A 21,374-nucleotide genomic window follows, 5' to 3' on the forward strand; every position below is an offset into this window, starting at 1 on the left:
TTTAAGAAATAGATTATGCATGATTGAGGATAATAAATAATCATATAAGAATCACATTAATAATCAAAATGTTTGGGGCTATTGTATTTAGTTATTCTATGTATTGAGTTATAATTCAACATAATGTTTTATTATTTATCTTTTTTTAAATAATATGATTGACATACTGGAGGAGGATTCTAAATTCTACTAACCTATAAGAAAAAAATCTAAGGTAAATTTTTATTTCTAATGTCATAAAAATGAATAAATTAACTATTTATTTTTAATTAGTTGAGATTTCAAATTCTCAATTCAAATGTTTCAATACATATATATTGCTAGGAGGTTTGTCTCTTTTTATGATGAATTATAACTTTGAAGTTTAACTAAAATAGAAAAATAACTATAATTTGAAATATTATTATATTAATTAGATGAATAAATTTATAATTGTGGAGTAAAGTTATATTGACATTGTTTTGGTATACTGAAGTTGAGCCAAAAAAACGTTGGTGGTGATAGATTAAAAATGCTACTAAAGTCACAAAATTCAATAATACATGTATATTGCTAGGAGGTTTCTCATGTGAGAGATGGTGTCCTAACCCATTCATCTTTTATTTTATTTTTTTTTTTCTCACTCTTTTGGTGAATTGGTGAAGAAGAAATTTCGTGAAAAACTGAGTCAAACAAGCCATTGGATTCCTTCAAACATAACTGAAGGATTGAAGGATCAATGTAATGCCAACAAACCAGAGACTCAGATTAGACTACGTTAGGCTACATGGTTTGAAGACCTTTGAATCCACTTGATATCACTCAATAATACAATCCTCGAACTATTGAATATCTTGTAGAACATTATAAAAATCCACCATTGGAGTATCATATTTCTTGATCATCGAGATAGCTTCACAAGAATCTGAGTAAAACATGTTATAAGATCGATAATTTTACTAACACAAGAAGACAAAAAAAGATCGATAAATTGACATAACCCAGTTATGTAATTAGCACAAGTTACCTACCAAGGTTCCTGATCTTGGATCAGACAATGATAATCGGATCAGTAAGGTATCAACCCAACATTTAGAAGGGTACCAAATGGAATTCTATAACCATTTGCCATGTTCATCCAAACATAGAAGGAAAAATCATTGTTGAACCAAGTATGGAGAATATCAATACCATCCACCCAGTTCAATCTGGATATAAAGGTTATGAGCCCTAACACCAAGTCTTTGCATACAAGAGGAGAGAATCAGAACACATGGGATCACTGTGGCAAGGCCACATTTCTGGATAACAGCAAAAACAATAAAATAGTGTTAGGGAAAGACTCTTCACTAATGCAGGGTTACAAAGGTAGGGTAAGGGAAATTCCAGAAGAAAAACAAATTAAAGAACACAGTCCTGCCATGAAACTACAGCTTAAGACCAAAGGTTGCCTCTTGAGTAAATATATAAGCTCAGTCAGATATACAATCTAAGTGTCTTAATATGGTACTGGGTTTACACATCTCCAATTTTTTCCTCCTTTTTAAGTCCCCAATTAATTTTTACAACTGTAACAAAAATGAATTATTTTTCCTACCTACAGAATCAGAATGACTAGATAAGAAGAGACACCAACTTGAATGCCAGTGCACATCCAACTCTTGACACTTCAATATGGAAACTACTGATTCCATTGTGTCCAGAAGTGTACAGGAAATCTCAGGAAAACATACTTTACCCTCTTTCTTCAGCTGTACTTGTATCTTCCAGTCGACTGCCCAATTTCACAATATCCTCCACAAGAATCTTTCCTTCTGTTACATGTAAAATGGCCCACAAAACAGAGTTCAAATCAAAGATGGTGTTTGAATTGCTCAACCATGAACAAAGAATAAAGCATTTAATGTATTAGTAAACTTCTTCATGCACATGCACGTATAGCCATACATGAGGGTGTAGGAAAAAACATCAAACAAAGGAGGGAAGTGAGATATCTCAAAATTACTAATAGATTTCATAATACTCTCTCTATGGAGTTCAAGCATTTGGTCAAACATGTCAAAGTTAGGTTGGGCCAGCTTTCAACAAGATAAACACAATCCAAGTCATACTTCTAGGTGACCATTAGTCACAAAGTTGTGGGATGTATTATAAAGGTGAATATACTTTGAAGTACAATGTGAAATAGTGAATAAAAGTGAAATAAAGTGAACACAAAAATGTTCAAAATTGTGCTGTTTACTAAAAATGCTAATCACGTTAGGCATTTTAAGAGTACTTAATTCCTTTTTCATTTTTCTCCTGGTGATTTAGAACTATCTTATTTGTACATTATGCATGATTTTTTCCCCATAGAAATAGAATATACATGACGGAGGATAATAAATAATCTTTCAAAATCTGCATGAATAATCGAAATGTTAGTCGCTATTGTCATTTTTGTTTCTTTATTCTATGTATTCAGTTATACTTCAACACAATGATTTTCATTTATCTTTTTTTTTTTGAACAATGAGCTTGATATACTAGAGGCAATTGAAATACTACTAAGTACTAACTTAAAATAAGAACATCCCAGCTAAATTTTTATTTCAGAACAACATAGTACTTTTCTTAGTGGAACAGTAATGAGGGCAGTTCAAGTTCACATATAATCTTTATTCCCGTTCACTTCGTTCTTCTTCTTATAGCCAATTTGACATCTTTAACCATCCTCCCCATTCTCAAGCTCTAACCCTTCCTGACATGAACATCACCCCTCACCATTGTCATACCCAATTTTTATCAATTCATATCCAAGAAGAAAAAAAATACTTAAAAGAGTACTAATATGGCCATATACAACCATAGACAGATGGATTGAGAAAAAAGAATCACCCATTTTGGTTTTCAGTTTAGATCTCTTGGCTAGTCAGACCTAAATTCTGTTAGATTTGCAGAAGATCTACTAAACCGACTCAAGGCACTGAGAAGAAAAAATAAGAATCAACAGAACAACAACATTCAGGTAACCTACCCTTATCTTTAGAGAGATTGCTTATAAGTTCCTGCACACCCTCCTTGCCTAAGGTGTCCTTCAAGTAGATAGCTGCAGCTGCCACTTCCTCAGCAGTCACCTTTCCATCATAATCCCTGCGCATAGAGAGAACATCAATAAAGCCATCTGATCAGGAGCCACCAATTAATATCATTTATATATAACAGAAATAAAGCTGGTATATCAACAAAATTTTCTTCTTTCCTTTTTTTGAACAGAAAGATTCTCTTCTTACTAGTATAACTATTATTTAAGTAAATATCTATCACAAATCAATCATCAAACAAGGGGAAGAAATCATTTTGTTATTTAATTAGTGGAGAGATAAAATCACAGTTTTGGTCACACAAGGAAAACAAATAAACTAACTTACAATTACTCCTGGTTTCAAACATCAGTAACAAGAGTCAATTCTATTATTCATAGATTATATTTGGAAAACCAATAATAAGTTGATTACGCCCATATTTATGCAGCATGGTCCATTAGGCGGTCATCATGTGGACGAGCACATTTGGTGGTTGGTCATCTATTTAACAGCAGCTAACAATGCAAACAATAAGTATCATAATCAAGAGAGGACCGATGTAATATCATCCTCAGAATAGAAAAGCTCTGAGATCCCATTTGGTAGGTGATTAAATAACTAAACAAAAACATAATTTGCAAAAAAGAATCTACCTGTCAAGTAGTCGGAAACGGTCACCGATCAAAGCATCTACATCATCAATTTCCTTCTCAAGCTTTTGGAGCATAGCGTCAACCTGAATGATGAAAAAATGAACATAAAAAAAAAATTCTGTAGTTCTGGAAATGGTAAGATGTGTATCAGAATTTTCAGGTTACAAGTGATTGCACGAAAAGAGTGTAACTGATATAGAACACCAAAACAATTTCTGAAATTTTCCCACCCTATTGATCAAAGCTGAAGAGACCCCGTCATCTTTCGCCTTTTCAACAACAGCATGGTCACTATCCTCCCTAGCAGCTTTGTATGCCCTTTTTGCTTCTTCTTCACCTTCGGTGCCCTCTTTCTCTACCATCCTATTATACAGCTCTATCTGCAAAGAAAATGTCATATGATATACTGACCAAATAATGCACCATTCAAAATAGAAACTAGGTGCATAGAAGTACCCCTGTGGTAACCCAAGTAATGATACAAACTGCAGTCGGTTTTCAGACATTGATAGTTTATCTGATATACCCCTGTGGTAACCCAAGTAATGATATAAACTGTAAACTAATAGAAAATATATATATATATATATATATATATATATATATATATATATAACTATTTTACATATGTTTCTTCATACCTCCTTGTTAACAAGCCTCAAAAACTCTTCCCGTTCCCTGCTCACTGACTGCAAAAGTAAGCATAATATATAGTTTCAGGTTGGGAAGGAGGGAACAAAACCAATAAAATTTATTGCAATGTAAAACAAAAAAAAATTAATATGTTTTTCTCAGAACTGGTCCTTACAGATGCAGATGCTAAGACGGCTAATGCACGGCTGAGCTTACAGAGCTCCTCTTGCTTCTCCAAAGTTCTTGCTTTTGCCAACTCTTGTGCTTCTCTAGCTGTTGGACCAGTCATTTCTTTCAAAGCTACATCCTCTTGACTAATGCTAGATTCCATCTTAGCTTGTTCTTCTTCCTCGTCTTCTTCCTCCTGTGGCCAATAATAATAACTTGAAACACCGAACCCATAATGATTGAAAAAGAAGGTTTTACAAATAAATAAAAAAATAAATAAAAACATCAAAATAGACATCAGAAAATGCTGCCAAATCCAGACAGGCAATTCAGACAGTCAGAAGAAACCAGCATCACTGCAAAAAGTATCCATCCCATAAAATAGATGGAGCCCAGAAAAGGGATAAAATGGACTGACTACATGACTGGTGTCATTCTCATCCTTATAAGGGGGGAATGTAAAATATTTCCTGAAAACTAAATAATCAGTTTTCCTGAAGGACTTGGATTTCTAGCCCAATGTGATTTTCATTATAAACCTGACAAACACATAATGGATGTCTGCATTTTAGTTTCACTAAAAAACTGCTTTTTGAAGATTCAGCATGTTTAATAGTATATCTTTGGGTAAGTGACACCCCATCCCTGTTAGGTGAGATCATGCCGACCTCCCTCATATTTATTTTAAAATGACAATGTCAGAACCCTAGTATTACCACTGAAATCTCCGGCTACACCCTTAAGCTCCCCTGAAAGTTCCGGCATTGGTTCCCTTCTCACTGAAGCAACTCACTCAATGGACTGAAGCAATGAAATGAAAATGAAGCAAACTAACAATGAACAATGGAAATCAGCTTGCATTGTGATGAAATAAAAATGAAGCAAACTAACAATGAACAATGGAAATTGCCTTGCATTGTGAACATACAAATGCACATGCCCATCTATTCCCTTAACAATCCATAAGTTCCATTACAATATCCAGACCTGTTACACCAACATGTAAACCTAACTGTTATTACCTAAACCAGTGAAATCACCCTACCCTAGTTCATTCACCTGAGAGTCCTCATCTCACAGCAAGCAAGCTTGCCCAAAAACATTATTCACGCCCTTTGCCTATTTCCTATGCCCACTAATATAGCCCCAATAATGCCCCAAAATGCCATAAGTTGTAACTACTTTCGACATAGGCCAACATGAGAGTGGCTGCTCCCAAAAGAATGCTGCCACTTGTCCTTGTCCTTCTTGTCCCCCACATGGTTTTATACCCTACAACTCCCCTTTTTCCTACCACCACAAAGACTGGAGTCCTAACAAACAAATATCAATCCCCTATTCATAAAAAACAATAACCGTACCCATTCCATGAAAAGAAAAACAGTCAAATGATAATACTACTGTTAAAATTTTCAAACCTCATAGATGTCAGTGAAGAGATGTTACCTTGACTCATCCCAAACTAGGGGCGCAAGTTTGGCCCTGGCGGCCCTGACCCGCCCTAAGCCCGCCCTGAGCCCGAATAGGGCTTGGGCTAAAGATTTTGGCCCTAAGGGCGGGTTAGGGCCAAAAAATTCTGGCCCTAAACTAGGGCCAAGGGCGGGCCTGTGATTACTCTCTCGCCCGCCCAGCCCATCCCGGCCCGGCCCTGATTTTTTGCCCTGATCTTGGCCCTGACCCAGGCCCTGATCCTAGCCCTGATTTTGGCCCTGATCCTAGCCCTGATTTTGGCCCTGATCCTAGCCCTAATTTTGGCCTTGATCTTGGCCCTGATTCTGGCTCTGATCTTTGCCCTGATCCTGGCCCTAATTTTGGTCCTGATATTAGCCCTGATCTTGACCCTGATCCTGGCCCTGATTTGAGTCTAAAGACTTTGGACCCTCCACCCACATGGAGAGGAATTAATTGTAATACATATGGGTGGATACTTGACACGTGTCAAATTTTAGAAACATGATCATGTTTTGTAGAAAATTAATAAAAATAAATTATAACCTCATTACCAATGTAATAAGCATATATTTGATTTTGGCCCTGATCCTAACCCTAATTTTGGCTATAATCTTAATATTAATTTGATGATGATCATGTACTACAGTACTAGATTTTTACCCTGATCTTCATACTAACATTGATATGAGTTTTGATTTTGACATTTAGTCACTTTGATCATATTAGACTATAAATTCACTTTTTATATTATTTTTAAGGTAATTTTTATTTTTCCAACAAAACCATTTTTAGTTCAATAAAATATTAAATTTTTTTTTTTTTTTGATTAAGGCAAGATAATATATTATAAATAATAAAAACTATTACATAAAGAATTAATATCTAAGAAATCTATACCCCAACTTCTCATCATGAATATTTAACAAATTTACTGTGATATTTCAAAAAAATTTATTAAAAACATATAGCTATGTTTGTAACTAAAACATCATTTTCTTTAACTATGAAAAAAATACTTTTTTTTTGTTGAATACTAAATTATCATCGATTTAATTGTTAACAAGGTTTTGAATATGAATTTTTTTGTATTGAATAAAGATATCAATTTATTGAACAGTTGTGAATGAAAACATAACTACCTACGGCTTAAGTTCTTGACTTTGAAGATAAAATTTTCATTTATCAGATTCCTTTTGAATTCTGAATCTCTGATGTTTCTAAGTTTACAAAAAGAGTTTGTGTGACATTCTCTATAATTGACTTGACTTTCAAATATGCCTAAATTTAATTACAATTCTTCTCTCTACTTATTCTATTTCATGAATAATTTTAACACTTTGCTGCTGGAGAAAAACCAAAGGAAAAAACAGGAATAAGAGAGAGAGAGAGAGAGAGAGAGAGAGAGAGAGAGAGAGAGAGAGAGAGAGAGAAACTTGGGGGAAAGACAAATTGGAAATTTGGAATAAAGTTTGACCATTGTCTTAGAAGTTAGAAATTAATTGAGAATTGAGATAAATCTTTTTCTTTTTCCCTTCGAGCTTATATATAATAATCATAATTTTCATCGAATAGCAAATTAAAAAACCTTAGAAATTTGGATTTCTCTATTTCTCTAAAATCTAAATGGGTATAAATAGTTAAATACATATTGAATATAAGTTTGGATTATTTGTTGACATCTTTACTATTTTGTTTTTCAGAACTGAGTTTGAAATTTAAGAATTTAATTACTTTAATATGTATTTTAATTACTACCTGTCTTACATTTGATATTTACGACCAAAGATATGGCCAATTAAAGCTAGGGACAAGGCCAATTAGGGTTTGGGCCAATCAGGGCCAAGGCCAGGGCCAGGGGGGCCAATCAAGGTCAAGGCCAATCAAGGCCAGGGACAGGGCCAATTGGGTCCAGGGCCAATCAGGGCCAACCCATCCCTACACGGCCCAATTAGGGCCAATTAGGGCCAATTAGGGCGGGAATGGGCTTGGATTGGCCCTGTAGGGCTTAGGGCCAAGGACAATAATCATTGGCCCTGAACTAGGGCCAGGGCGGGAATGGGCTCAAATTATACCATATAAGGCTGGGCTTGGGATTGCAAAAGCCCGGCCCAGTTGCAGCCATATCCCAAACCTCATAAAGATCAATAAAGACATAACCCTTCACCCATCTTCTTCCTTTTTCCAAAACCCCCAAAAAAACCTGCTCCTATGCCAAACCCTGATAGACATTAGTTTCTTAGGCAGGAAATCAGGCATCCAATCCCCTTAATTTCACCCTTGATTTTTACTGTTCAAAGCTCCATCATAAGGCTATCAAACTCCGTTGCCATTACAACCAGGAAGTCATTGCCACCTTCTAAAACCTTCATTAAAGCAGAGGTTAATCACCATAATAACCCCTACTTCCACCCACATAACCTGCTTGTACCAAGTCCATGCGTTTCCAAGCCACCCCACCCACCTCCAAAACACCACACACAACAACAACAACAACAACAACAACAACAATAAGCCTTGTCCCAACTAAATGGGGTCGGCTATAAAAGGTTTGGCTAGATTTTTTCCGGTGCCGGCTGCCGACCTAACGCACCAACCCTCAACAAAAACAATAAAATAATAATAATAATAATATAATCAAATAAAATAAAGTTTGTCAACCTCCATTCTCTATAAATTCTATCCATTAGAATGCTCTAAGCTTTTAAAGGAATAATCTACACTACAAAACCCACACCCAGTTCCAAAACCCAGCCCCAATGCCCCCATCAGAGCCCTTTAAACCCCTGAAGTTTCTCAATTGTCCAAAAACCAGGAATTGAGATTCCCTCATCAGATTCCCTTCCTAGTTGGATAGGAATTCAGGTTTCATTATGTCTATGAAGTCATGTGTTTGGGGAGACTTATTTATATACAAAGGTCTTCTTTTATTCAGAAAAGGACATAATTTATTAACTGTGATCACATATCTTTAACATTAACCTAGTTTAGGATTAGTAGGTTCAGTGTTTCAGAATCCTTGAGTGAGAATGAGATCAAATATTAAATTATGGATGGAACAAGGAACTAGACTTGTAGTATGTAGTGTTGGTTGAGATCACACTTAAGAACCAGCAGGCACTATACTCTTCTCCCACGGTTTTCTCACTTTCTGATTTCCCCCAGTATTTCTATTGCCCCAACCATATGCATCCTCTTTTCATTGTTTCTCATTCCCTCTCTTTTTCTGTTTTTTTTCTTTTTTTCTACTATTTATCTCATTTACTTCTTTAAAAATCATTAAACTACAATGCTAGAAGCGTGAGGAAGGAATATAAAAGATTGGAAGCAGTGAGCCAGCTAGGGATGTAATTATTTACTTCTTTTAGGTTTGCTACCAGCCCGTAACGAGTTGTTCAAGCATGGTTCGAATTCATTTTTCTTATAGATAATATTGCAATTCCTGGTGCAGGTTCGCAATGAGCTGGTTCAATAACTCTCTCCCATCTGATCTCATGATCAAATATTCAGCATTTAGATGCTTAATGCCCGGCAACAAAAGGTGTTTTGCCCCTGTCTCCAACGCCACTGCAAAACTCACATGCTCCCAGCATTGAACGGAAAGACTCAGTGTCTCCCCCAGACTCAAGACACTTACACTCAAAGAAGAGACTATTCAGACTGACTTCTCTCAATTGCTTATCCAGCTTCAATTTAGATAGACCATGATCCTATAAATTAAGGACCAGGGGAGCAAGATACCCATGCGTGTTAGCAAGCCTGTTCTTTGAGGATATTTTCATGGCTATAGAAATCAATATTTTAATTGGTGGCATCAGGCGGTGATGAAGGGCCAGATGAGAGAAGCAATAGTTGGAGGGATGGGTAAACAAATCATAGAGTCAAAACTCTAGAGAAAACTCAATTTTCTATTCAGTTCAACATCCCTATCATTGGGTTACAAGGGAATATAAAAAGACTCCTAATTAAATTATGAAAATCTTGCAAACTAAAACTCTCAACTCTATCTAACAACTACTTAAGTAACCCAGAATAAATTAATGCAGAGCCTGAAAGGCCTGCCGATCTGGGCTGCAATGAGGGAGGATTAGGAGAAGGGGAACATACACTCACGCAGGATTTCCCCACTAACTGCAATCTTCAATTTCACAATCAAAACTCTAAGAATCCTCATGTAATTGCATAATAAATAGGCAATAAGCCTTGTCTCAAATAGAAACTTCTCTGGAGTAGAAACTCTAGGCTAATGCTGAGAAAAGGAAACGACTTGTAAGATATTCTACGTAATCTACCTAAATAATATAATACCAAACATAAAGTAAATGCTGATATTATTACTAATACCAGCCTTTTCCACACCAGAAATCTGGTTTACACCTAGTCCTTGGTCTTCCAAAGTGGATCATGTCGGTCCAGCCAAGCCAAGGCTATTGCATCACAAAAAAGAACCTGAAACCTCATAAAACTATTAGATAGGTCAACAACTACAATTCTTGTTCAACTAAAAAGCCCAGCGAATTGGGCCTCCCAAATCCTGTCATTGCCACTACAACCAACCATGCGATACTGCACTGGGTTGAGGTGGGGTTATTTTTTCCAAATTCCTTTTGTCGTGAATTTGTTTCTTTGGGCTTAAGTGGTTAACTAATTCCCAAAAATATATTAACTAATTATTTATAAAAATTATATAAAAACACACACACACAAAAGAAAGCTTCTTGAAGAAGAAACTTCTTGCTTCTCCCTGGCCAAAAAAAAAAAGTAAGCTGTCTTGAGCTTCATGAAGATGCAAATATTATTACAACATAAGGAATTTATTTTAAAAGAAATTGATGGAATGAAGAAAAAGTTTTGTTTAGTATCAGTTTCTGACATGAGTCTATGAAGAGATGATCTCTCATCTCTTCATACCTTCCTCCTTCCCCTTAATGGTATCTCCTCCTTTCTTTCTCCACCTTTCTCTTAATGTTACTGTTCAGTATCTAAAACTGCCTTTTCTACCTATCAATATTATTCTTCCTAATTTCTTCTTCTCCTCCTCCTTTCCCCAGCTTCTCACCTAACAGGTTGGATTTGTTTTCTTTCCTTCGTATCCATTTCTTCATCTATCTTCTTCTTGTCTCTTCTTTACATATCCAAATCACTTCTTCTTCTTCTTTGACATCTTCCAAGAGCTATCATCCATGAATACCATTCACAGCCCCAAAATAGTAGTGTCTTCTCCTCCTTCCCTAAGAACCCTTTTTAAGGCCAGCCTACTCAATCTTAATGCTCTTGCAAATCCTTCATCCTTGTGGTTCAATCCTATGAATCTAAATGTCTAGTCTGTCAGACATCGACAAATCATTGACCATCCTCCACATAACAAAAGATTCACTTTGTATCCTCAGCTTTTAATCCAAAATGGAAAAAGAAGAATTTATTTTACCAGCTTCATAAGCATTATAACCCCTAAAAAGTAAAATCTTTTGGGCTGAAGCATAAAAAATAGTTACACAAAATGTGAACAAAAGTCCATAAAAATTCCAAACCAACTAAGCAGTGATATAAAAGATATTGAAGGCTGTTTAGCAAAGCTTATCTTAACAGGAAACACTTACCACTTAATTCAACTTTTGTAGGCATAGAATAGAATATCCTCAGCCTAATAGTGCTAGTCAAGCGTTTCTTATGATTAATGAACTTTAATATTCTTAAGTTTATGCATTTAACTAAAATCCATTCAACACTAATGAAAATAATCATCTGTTACTGTTAAATCTGGGTATTGAGTGTCATCCACATTGGTGCCATGGACACAAGAAGCCTAATTGATGCCTAAACAGAATTTATCTCAAAAAACTAATGCTTATTGATTAACGAACAACTAAGTAAGTCAGAACACACAGTTTGGATACAGAAAAGGAGGCAAAACCATGAGATACATCATTCCAACAATCAAAATGGATACACTGTTGCCATATAAAACCAATTTGCAATAAGAAATTACGGAAACCTATTACCAGAATGCAATGAAGGATGAAATAAAGGAGTGTGATTCATTAAGACCAACATCTAAAATTCACAAAAAGCTCAGTGGGGAAGAATAACTACTGCCGTAAACTTAACCAACCTTAATGAGTTCTTCTTGCATTTCTAAGAACTCCAGCTTCCTCTTCCTCTCTGAAACAGAATCTTCAGACGGCATAGATGTAACCTGAACTGTATCCACAACTTCATCTGGCAAAGAAGACAGTGTAGCTTGAACAACCTCCTCTGGTTTCAACTTTCCAGAGATGGTGAAGGATCTACATGTGTTACCAAAGCATAAAAATGGGAAATCAAACATAAAGTACAAACGTGGAAAATACATGAGGTGATGAGGCTTCAACTACCTGGAAAGAATCAGAAGAGAAGAAGGCACCGAATAATTGAGTGACAAGTCCAACCAATCACGAAGCTGCGAAAAATATTAGACAGAATTAAATCATTGATATGAAACCACCAGGACCAGGCTTTGTTGAAGACTAAAAAACTGGAGGTTTTTCCACACTAATGATTAGTTATTTGCTTACAAATAAACCATTATAAGCCACAAGCAGTAGAGTCTACCATAACAGCAATAAACCAATATATAACTAATAAAATGCACTCAATCAGAATAGCAAATGCATGTTTGCATATTTCTAGAAGTATATATCAAATTTTAACTGCAAAATGACCACCATAAAGCAATCGGCCCCTTTTCTACGAGGTTCACTGCAACTTGCAAAAGCATCCAAGTAAGATCTCAAAAATAATATGGAGATCCATTTTCTTTCGTTTATTATGAGCAATGTTTTAAACACCACATCCGCACAATTGTAATGTTGCTCCATTGTGAGGAACCGGTAGCAGTTTTGAGTCAGGAAGTAGCCTATCTAGAATAAGGATAAGACTGTGTGTTATGACCCTCCCTACAGCCAGCAGCAGTAGGAGCCTCATGCACTTGGTCAAGTTTTACCAACTTAAATAAAACCCAAACATTTGGCAGAACAACAATAATCAGTATTCAATATATAAGAATGGAGTTGCAATCCACTACATATTTCAGAATTCCACCATCTACATCTGTTAAACAAATTCTTGTGTCCCAAATCCATCAATCTACTGCCATTACCAAATCTAATATCTTCGCTTTCCTAATTTAGCAGACCTAATCTTACAAGAAATTTAAACTTTAATTTCAAAAGAAAAAATCAAGGAAGATCCTACTATAGGCAGGATGGCAGAAAGAGAGTAACGTAGATATGAAATAGGAGAAAGATTGTAAATCACAACAGATGGTTCAGAATAGATAAAAAATCAGGTCAAGTGGTCTAACTTTTTTTTTGGGATGAATAAATAATATATTAAACAAAAAGAAAAGTACAAGGCCTTTAAGCAGAGGCCTAAAAGAAGAATTAAGACCCCAGGAGACAACAATAAATCTGTTCCTTGGGGTATCATCAACAGGGGGATGGGGAATTGATAACAATCTAAAAGAAACATCAAAATAGATGGCGTTCTAAATCCTATCTATAGAGCGGGATTTGGATGTCCATCTCCAAAGATTGCGCTCCCACCATAGGTGGTGGATCAAGGCACAATACACTAGCTTACCAATTCGATTGCAAATGGAAGAACCTTAACGGTTTTGCAAAATCCAAGACCAATCTCGATAGAACCCAAAGGATCACCATGAACGGGGCCAAATGGAAGCAAGGGTTTTTCCCCATATACATCTGGAGAAGGGGCAAGAAAAGAAAATGTGCTCTAGGTTTTCCACACCGTTTTAACATAAGATGCAATTTGGGTTAGCAAGGATATGGTGGTCGATAAGGAAGGATTGGGTGGGGAGGGCAAGGTTAAGGGCTCTCCAAAGGGTAAGGGAGTGGCAAGGAATGAAGTCAAGTGGTCTAGTTTAACACAAGAAAAGTGCATAATTTGAAGAAACTTGTGAACAGAAGATGGAATTAAGGAGAAGTCCTAGTGCTACTAGGACAACAGCAAAATCAACAAGTACTCTTAAAGAATCAGAAAAAAATTACTAGAACAAAACCGTTATGCGAAATTAGAAGTAAAATAACCTATCTTCCCCTTGTTCTTCATCTATTATTCATTCTCCACTTTTCTATTCTTTCACCCAACCAATTGGCTTCAAATTCAACATTAGATTGTCTTATTTCTTACTACATATGCCCCATGATTCTTGGGTTGATCCTACCACCCAAAACCCAAAAAAGAACCCCCTCTCAAGAACTCCAAATATCATACTTAATTCCACAAATCCTATTCATCATTGTTAGCTGAGATTCAAACTCAACTCCTGATCCATCAAAACCCGAAGGGTCAACCAAAGCCAGAACAATAGGACCCCAATTTGAGATCCCCCATTGTTGATCACATATACCCCAACCAAAATTTTAACAAATCCTTTTTTTCATTTAGTTGGTTTTGAGTAAAGTTCTTCACATTGGCCCTCAATCCTGTTGATGCTACATCAAAGGATCTCATTCTCTCAGCTATGAGCTCAAGTTTACAAGGGAATAAAATACTTTAGGATGAAAAGTTTGATTATAGTTGACTATTGCTTATATTCTAGTGGTATTGATCAAGCAAGAGTGCCATGTCATCTTCTATGCATACTACAGTGCTCTTTTACATGTTCAACTGTTCAAGGATGTTAACAGTCAGCAGTTTGGACTCTCAAATTTTAGGGTATGTTGCAGACTACTAAACAACTTTTTTTAACTTTATATGTCTGACTGTGTGGGATGACAGTAGGACCAAATTAGGTAACTTATTATAAAGTTTTAGTTGTCTTTGGGCCATATTTTAGTCCAATGCTAACTTAGTTCTCTACTTTAATTGGTTAAAAACATATAAATGAAATGACACTACTAAAGTACTTGACGTATTGTATTCATAGGTTTATGAACATAGGTTGAAAAGCACACTTACATTGTCTAACCCTTTGCACAGCTTTATGCCATTAGATGTCATGTGAGTTAAAGTATTCAGATCGAAGTTCAGATTCGATTTTTATCGTTCTAATAAAGCTTTTCATTGATTCAGTTCAATCAATCAAGATTTAAAGTATTCAGATTGAAGTTCAGATTCGATTTTTATTGTTCCAATAAAGCTTTTCATTGAATCAGTTCAATCAATCAAGATTTACCGTCCATTTTCACTTCTGACTTCATATTTCAGATTTAGCTTCCATCAACACAGGTCTTGTTCTTTGTGTTCATAGCCTACTAAAAGTTCACGTAAATTAAATAGATTATGGTCAGTCACCCACTGAAGGAAGAAAAGACCAGCATGACAACAGAGGTTCAAATGCTGAACTAATGGCTTAATGATCAGCAAAAAAGTTTTCATTTTACCATCTATAATGCATAAAGAACACTGTGACAACTACGACAGAAGATGAAGTACAACGAAGAAAGTCTGGTCAAGAAAAAAACCTGCTGGCGCATTTCTTCGACTGAAAGTAATCCAAGCATGCCACGCTCTCTACAGGCCTGACGAAGTTCATCTTCTGACAGGGACTCCAAACCCTCTGCTTGAATCATCTTGTCATCATTCTTGATCCTAAGTAAACCAAGAAACTTATTCAAAGGAGTAACAGGATAAAAGCTACGTTGCATTCAAAAACATACAAAAACAATAAGAACAGACTCGCATTGAAAATATTTTCACGGTTCTGTTAAATTCATTCTTAAAGATATGGATAACAATGCCGTCCAGAACCGTATAGAAGATTTTCTTGTATGGCTCGAGAAAGAATGATCCAATTTACGGATTTTAGGGTCACATAGAAAATGATCAAATCAATTCAACTATGCTTTGAGTCATTTTTTCCCTTGCCAAAAAAAGAAAACCCATACGTACTCACAACTCAAGTTGGATGATTCTCGAAGAGCTGAAAAGAAAATACTTTAACAGAAATTTCAGGGGATAGTAAACCTCTATATTAATGCTTGACATTAATTCTCATTGAAAGTGGCTTCATATGATAGTGTAAGGGAGCCCAGGAAACGATTAGATGGATCACAGTTTAAAGGAAGCACTTTGACTATATAATTACTTAACTAAGGGCAACCAAGCATATCTAATAGACATCAAATTCCTTTGGCAACTGAGCATCTTACATCTTAAATAGACATTGAGTTCCTTCAGCAACCAAGAAGTGCAAAGATTGTGGATGATTTGGCCAAGCATGGGATTGGCAGACCTTGAATCTGATTTTGATGATGCAGTTAGGTCAAGGTTGCATTTAGCTGGAGCCAGGTGTCAAGGTCCTTTCGAGGAGGGTTGACTATATGTTTTTTTCCCACATTCTTTTGCATCTGTATCAATTTGATTTCTACATTTTGCTTTTCTTTTCAATATAATCTTGCTATATATCCAACCCCTCATGGCCCCACCCAAAAGGAAGAGAAAAAATGTGTTTGATGATTCACTGAAAGAATGTGAAGTGGTTTGGGAAAATCGAGACCTCAAGGTGATCCATCAATCACAACTGTGAGAGAATAGAGAAGCCAGAAGAACAAGTCACAGAACAAGGAATAAACAGTTTGTAGCAATGAGTATACAAATGCCTCTGGGTAGATTAAAAAAATATATAAAGAGAGTTAACTGGCAAAACAGGATATGAGGGGCCAACATGTTGGTACGTTTTATATGAATTGCATGTACTAACAGAAGTACGTTTTTTTTTTTTTTTTTTTTTTTTTTTTTTGTAGGGTTGGGTGGGATGGGGATTCTGCTCAACAGAGATAAATAAGGAACAATGGCTCGAAGAAAGACTACGTACTATGGAAACAGCATTTGAGGTAGCTTACTGGTGTCTCTAGCAGAAGAAGGGTAGAATAACCTACAGCTCTTCTCCAACTCAAACACAAGACCATACACAAAAACAAAGCAAAACAAAAGGAATAATTGAACTTTACCATTCGAGTCTCTTTCGAAGCATGTAACGCAGATATGCATCCGTACCAAATGGACTAATTCCCATGTATTTGCACATATTTACCAATCGAGGCCTGTAGGTAACAGAATGTTAGAGAAACCACTTGTACAAATAAACAAAAGGAATCTCAAAAAGGGTACGTGGCACATCAGATAAATGCATCAACAATGAAGCATTCTGTAGTTAAATCAATGCTTTCAAAAGACAGGCAGTGCCTCAGATCATTCAGTGACAGCAGTTAATAATCAAAATAATCCAATAGTAAGCCTAGCATAAAACCTCAAATAACATTAATTATTTACTTTTTGGATTTTCAGCCGCACAATCTGAATGATCCAAAGCAACAAGCGAAATGAAATTAAATAAATATACATACCAACCTGCTGATATTGTCAAGAGTAAGCTCATCATTGAACAACTTGGCAAAGCCTAAAATTTCTTCATTAGAAACGAGGGTGCCCTTCCTAACCTAATTCAACATACAACACATGTTTCATTGAATGAGTGAACAATGAACAATATGGAGCAATCAAAATGGAAGAAGAGAAGAGGCCAGTAAAATAATAATCAAAATTATCTACCTTGTTCAAAAACTCATCAAGATCTTCTGCAGTTTTCTTAGTTTCTCCACTTCGGGAATTTTGGACTTCCTTCGCCATTTCCTTGACTGTGTCTTGGAGAAATTTTGCATACTCTATTCTTGCATTTAGTCTTCTTTTCAGTGATTCCTACACATGGATATTATTGTTGCTATGAAAGAACTATGCAAGCCAAAAGGTAAAAACATTCATACTATATGCATTCCTATAGATGTATACGAATGCTAATAAAATAAAGGATATCCATGGGAAAATTGGATTAAGTCATTCACCATTCCTGACAATAGCATGCATCAAGGAGCATTTGACCCACCATTTGATGGACTCCACCAAGATTGTTCCAAGTTCCAACAGTAATTTATAGCAAAACCAGGTCCAAATGCACTAACAGCAGATACATGTGGTAGATTATCAACAGAAATCCATAGTGGAGATCTACTGATCCACCATTTGATGGACTCCACAAAGATTGTTCAGAAAGTAATTTACAGGAAAAACCTCAATAATGCACTTACAGCAGATATACAGGGTACATTGTCAGGCATGTATTCATATAGGATATCTATTATGGAATTGAAAAGGTGAAGAAACAGAGGATCTAACCATACTTTTCAGGCATAGTAAGAACAAATATGTCCATTCTCTTTAAGTTAAATTAAGCATTTTCATATCCCCCGCAACCGGATGTTATAGTTAACATGGTAAGTCCTTGGGTCTGAAATGACAATAACAATCACAGCTATTACCTGTTCTTTCATCTTGTCCTGGAAAGTAGATGGCAACATGTTGGGAAATAATTTCAGGAAAACCGGCAGCAAGAATTCCATGAACGGAACTATGATAAAAACTGCAACGGGTACTAGCCTAAATATATCAGCTGTTGTGCGTGTCAGTTGTTGCCTCTCACGCCTAGAGAGACTCTTCCCACTAGCAAGTTTTATTAATAATCTTGAGCTGATCCTAATATCGACCCAGAGTAGTTTGGTGCCCAACCAATAGTGTTGCATGGTTGCCTTAAATTCATCTTTCCAATGGACAAGTTTCTTGGCCCAATCCTCTCTGAAAGTAAGTGGAAAAGCAAAATAACAAAGAAGACATAAGTGAGTATCCTAAATAAGACAAAAAAAGCAACAATGAAATATGATATAACCTGCTCATAGAGGCAACAGCTCTCAAAGCTGGACCAATCCCCAACAATGTAGCCCATACTCTCTGTATAATAAGCTTAGCAGTCTTCTGAGATTCTTGCAACTGTTTAGCTTTTGCTTTAGCTTTTGCCTCACTCAAACCTTCCACTGCCTGGTCACATTCTTCCGGTGATGCTTCCTTCACCTGTTTATTCACACGTTCTTCATTTCCCTCCTCACCACCAGGCAACTCAGGTTGACGAGCTGTAGCCGTGGAAGCATTACGAACAGTCTGTGAGAAACCACCTTATTCCCAATGGAGAAATAAACTCCGCTCTCCCATTTCGATCACTTGGAATAGAAATACCAAATGAAGTATTTCTAAGCAATCCTGCAACAGGTAACTTCGATAATTCACGTTTTTCTACTGAAGCTACAGTTTCTTCCCTTCTTTGTCCGACATCAACACAATAATTGTCTATTACACGATTGAAAATAAAGGCATCCGGATAAGTAGGCGATCTCCCGTGCCCAAAATTTGAATAAAATTGAACTGAGCGAGCTGGTGTGTTTAGGTAATCCAAGAAGGACTTCCTTCTCCTGAGAATTGCTCTAGAAGCCATTGTTGATATTTTATCCTGGCCCAATGGAAACTATGATCATATCTTTCAAACCCGCCCGCTCAGTTGAGCTGCCAATCAGAATAACGATGATATCACCTAAAAAAATAAAATTTGAGACCAAAAAAAATTACATAATTACTATCACAATTCATCATCAAATACAACAGAAATGAGAAAGAAAATGAAACAAAGAAGACCGAAATTGATTAAGACGAAACTACCAGTTTTGCTAACGAACAGCGGAAACTAAGAAAAACAAATGATTCTAATATTACGAATTGAAAACACCTCATTGCAGGGATAATCAGGAAGAGAAGTTGACCTGCAGATTATTGGTAGTGGCTGATAAATTCTGTTCTTTCTGCAATTCAAATAGAAGATAACTGAATATCGTGGAGAGCAAGAAATTGATCCTCAAATTTTCACGGAGAAAACTATGGGAAAGAAAGCATGAATGCGCTTCCGAGACTGGTTACAGAGAGGGTTTTATTAGGGTCTTCAGTTTAGTATAGCCACTTTACGGGGCGGGAATTTGACACGTGGTAAATTATGTGGGACCCACTTCAAGAGGGATTTTTACTTATTTGATGACCGTTCATCACATCATATCATTATTTTGGTCTGTGAATCACCTCCTCGGGATGGGAGAGATGTGTATTTGTAACACTTTTTTTACTAAATAATAGGAGTGAAAGACCACATGAGACTCTTGGTCTTGGGAGGAGAGTTTTTTTTTTTTTTTTTTTTTTTTAATTGTAAATGAAATGCAAGGGTTGAATTCAAACACCTCTCCACTTATAAGTATGGATCTTTACCACTCAACCAACCCTGCATTGGGCTGAGTATGATTTATTTTGTTAATACTCAATTGTCGGCGCTACCTCTCCACTTAGAGGTATGGATCTTTACCACTCAACCAACCCTGCATTGCGCTAAGTATGATTTATTTTGTTAATACTCAATTGTCGGCGCTACTCATATTATACGATGAATAAGCATCATAGTATATACTTATCTCCGACAAGGAGGAAACCCGAACTCATCATTTTGAGTTACGCTTTTTGAAACATTTTGAAGTTTCCCCTGAGCAACGACCACACCACAGAGCAATTTCTTTTTAAAACGAAAGTTTGTGGGGGCCAACTTATGTGCATCTCAAATATTTTTTCATATTCTTTACCCAAAAGAATTTTTTTTTTTCCGATTATAGCTTTGTAACTATTTAAATATTGAGTAGGACTTCTTCATTTTTATCTAAAGAAGATCCGAAGTCTTGATCTCATATTGTGAGACATTGGTAAAAAGAAAAGTTTCATTAAAATTGGAGATAATAGTTACATTTAGTGGTCTAAATGACTGGATTACAACCAAAAGAAATTCCCCCATACAAATATGATGCATCACTTTGTATCATAGAGAATAGTTCTTTGGTAAACTTATCCAAAATATTCATGTAACTATTCTTCCAAATTGATTTTTTTAATATAATACAAATAATTCAGTCCAAATCATATATATATATATATATATATTTTAAATTATACTTCTTATAACTTTTACGAATTATTTGACCAACAAAATTATATACAAATTATTTTCATATATTTGATTAATATTTTAAGCTCATTAATTACTCTCACTCATATGCTCATGTCTCATATACGTATTGAACTTAGTGTTCATAAGGTAGGGAGAATTCTTTCTATGATACCTTTTTTCTTATATTACATCTGTGCACCAACTCTTCATAGAAAATTTATTGTCTTAGGCAATATGTGTTGCAGTGTCATTAACTTCTCCCTCACTTTGTCTTCTAGACAATCTGTGCACCAATGAATTTTTCATTTTGCAACACATCAAGGCCCATAAGGAACAATTATATAGCCATTTTTATTCAAAGAAGGTGGACCTAGATAACTTTGATAAACTTGGCCCATAAAGAATCTGGGTTTGCAATAGTCTCCAAACAACCTTAGCAAGCAAAGCATGACTCGAATCTCTCAGCCCCAAGATCCCCCTTCTCCTTAGTCTTCAATAGTCTAGTCTACGACACCCAATGAATTCTCACTTCATCTTCCTTTTGGCCCCAAATGCAATTAGTCA

General features: G+C 35.9%; 1 protein-coding gene across 1 annotated transcript; it reads right to left on the reverse strand.

Annotated features, from left to right (window-relative positions):
* Positions 1-1,413: 1,413 nt before the first annotated feature.
* LOC149005937 (uncharacterized) lies at positions 1,414-19,753 on the reverse strand. Its single transcript, XM_089168045.1, is given in 16 exon segments — positions 1,414-1,793; positions 2,996-3,111; positions 3,698-3,780; positions 3,928-4,077; positions 4,339-4,386; positions 4,506-4,694; positions 12,060-12,234; positions 12,322-12,386; positions 15,415-15,541; positions 16,903-16,995; positions 17,303-17,391; positions 17,504-17,650; positions 18,268-18,580; positions 18,672-18,949; positions 18,951-19,367; positions 19,594-19,753. Coding segments are annotated over 15 exon segments (2,274 nt in total). The 5' UTR covers positions 19,272-19,367; positions 19,594-19,753; the 3' UTR covers positions 1,414-1,713.
* Between the last annotated feature and the right edge of the window lie 1,621 nt (positions 19,754-21,374).

The sequence above is a fragment of the Hakea prostrata genome, chromosome 9 (assembly GCF_041222555.1).
Source record: "Hakea prostrata isolate BN-2017 chromosome 9, UWA_Hpros_2, whole genome shotgun sequence".
NCBI classification, from domain to species: Eukaryota; Viridiplantae; Streptophyta; class Magnoliopsida; order Proteales; family Proteaceae; genus Hakea; species Hakea prostrata.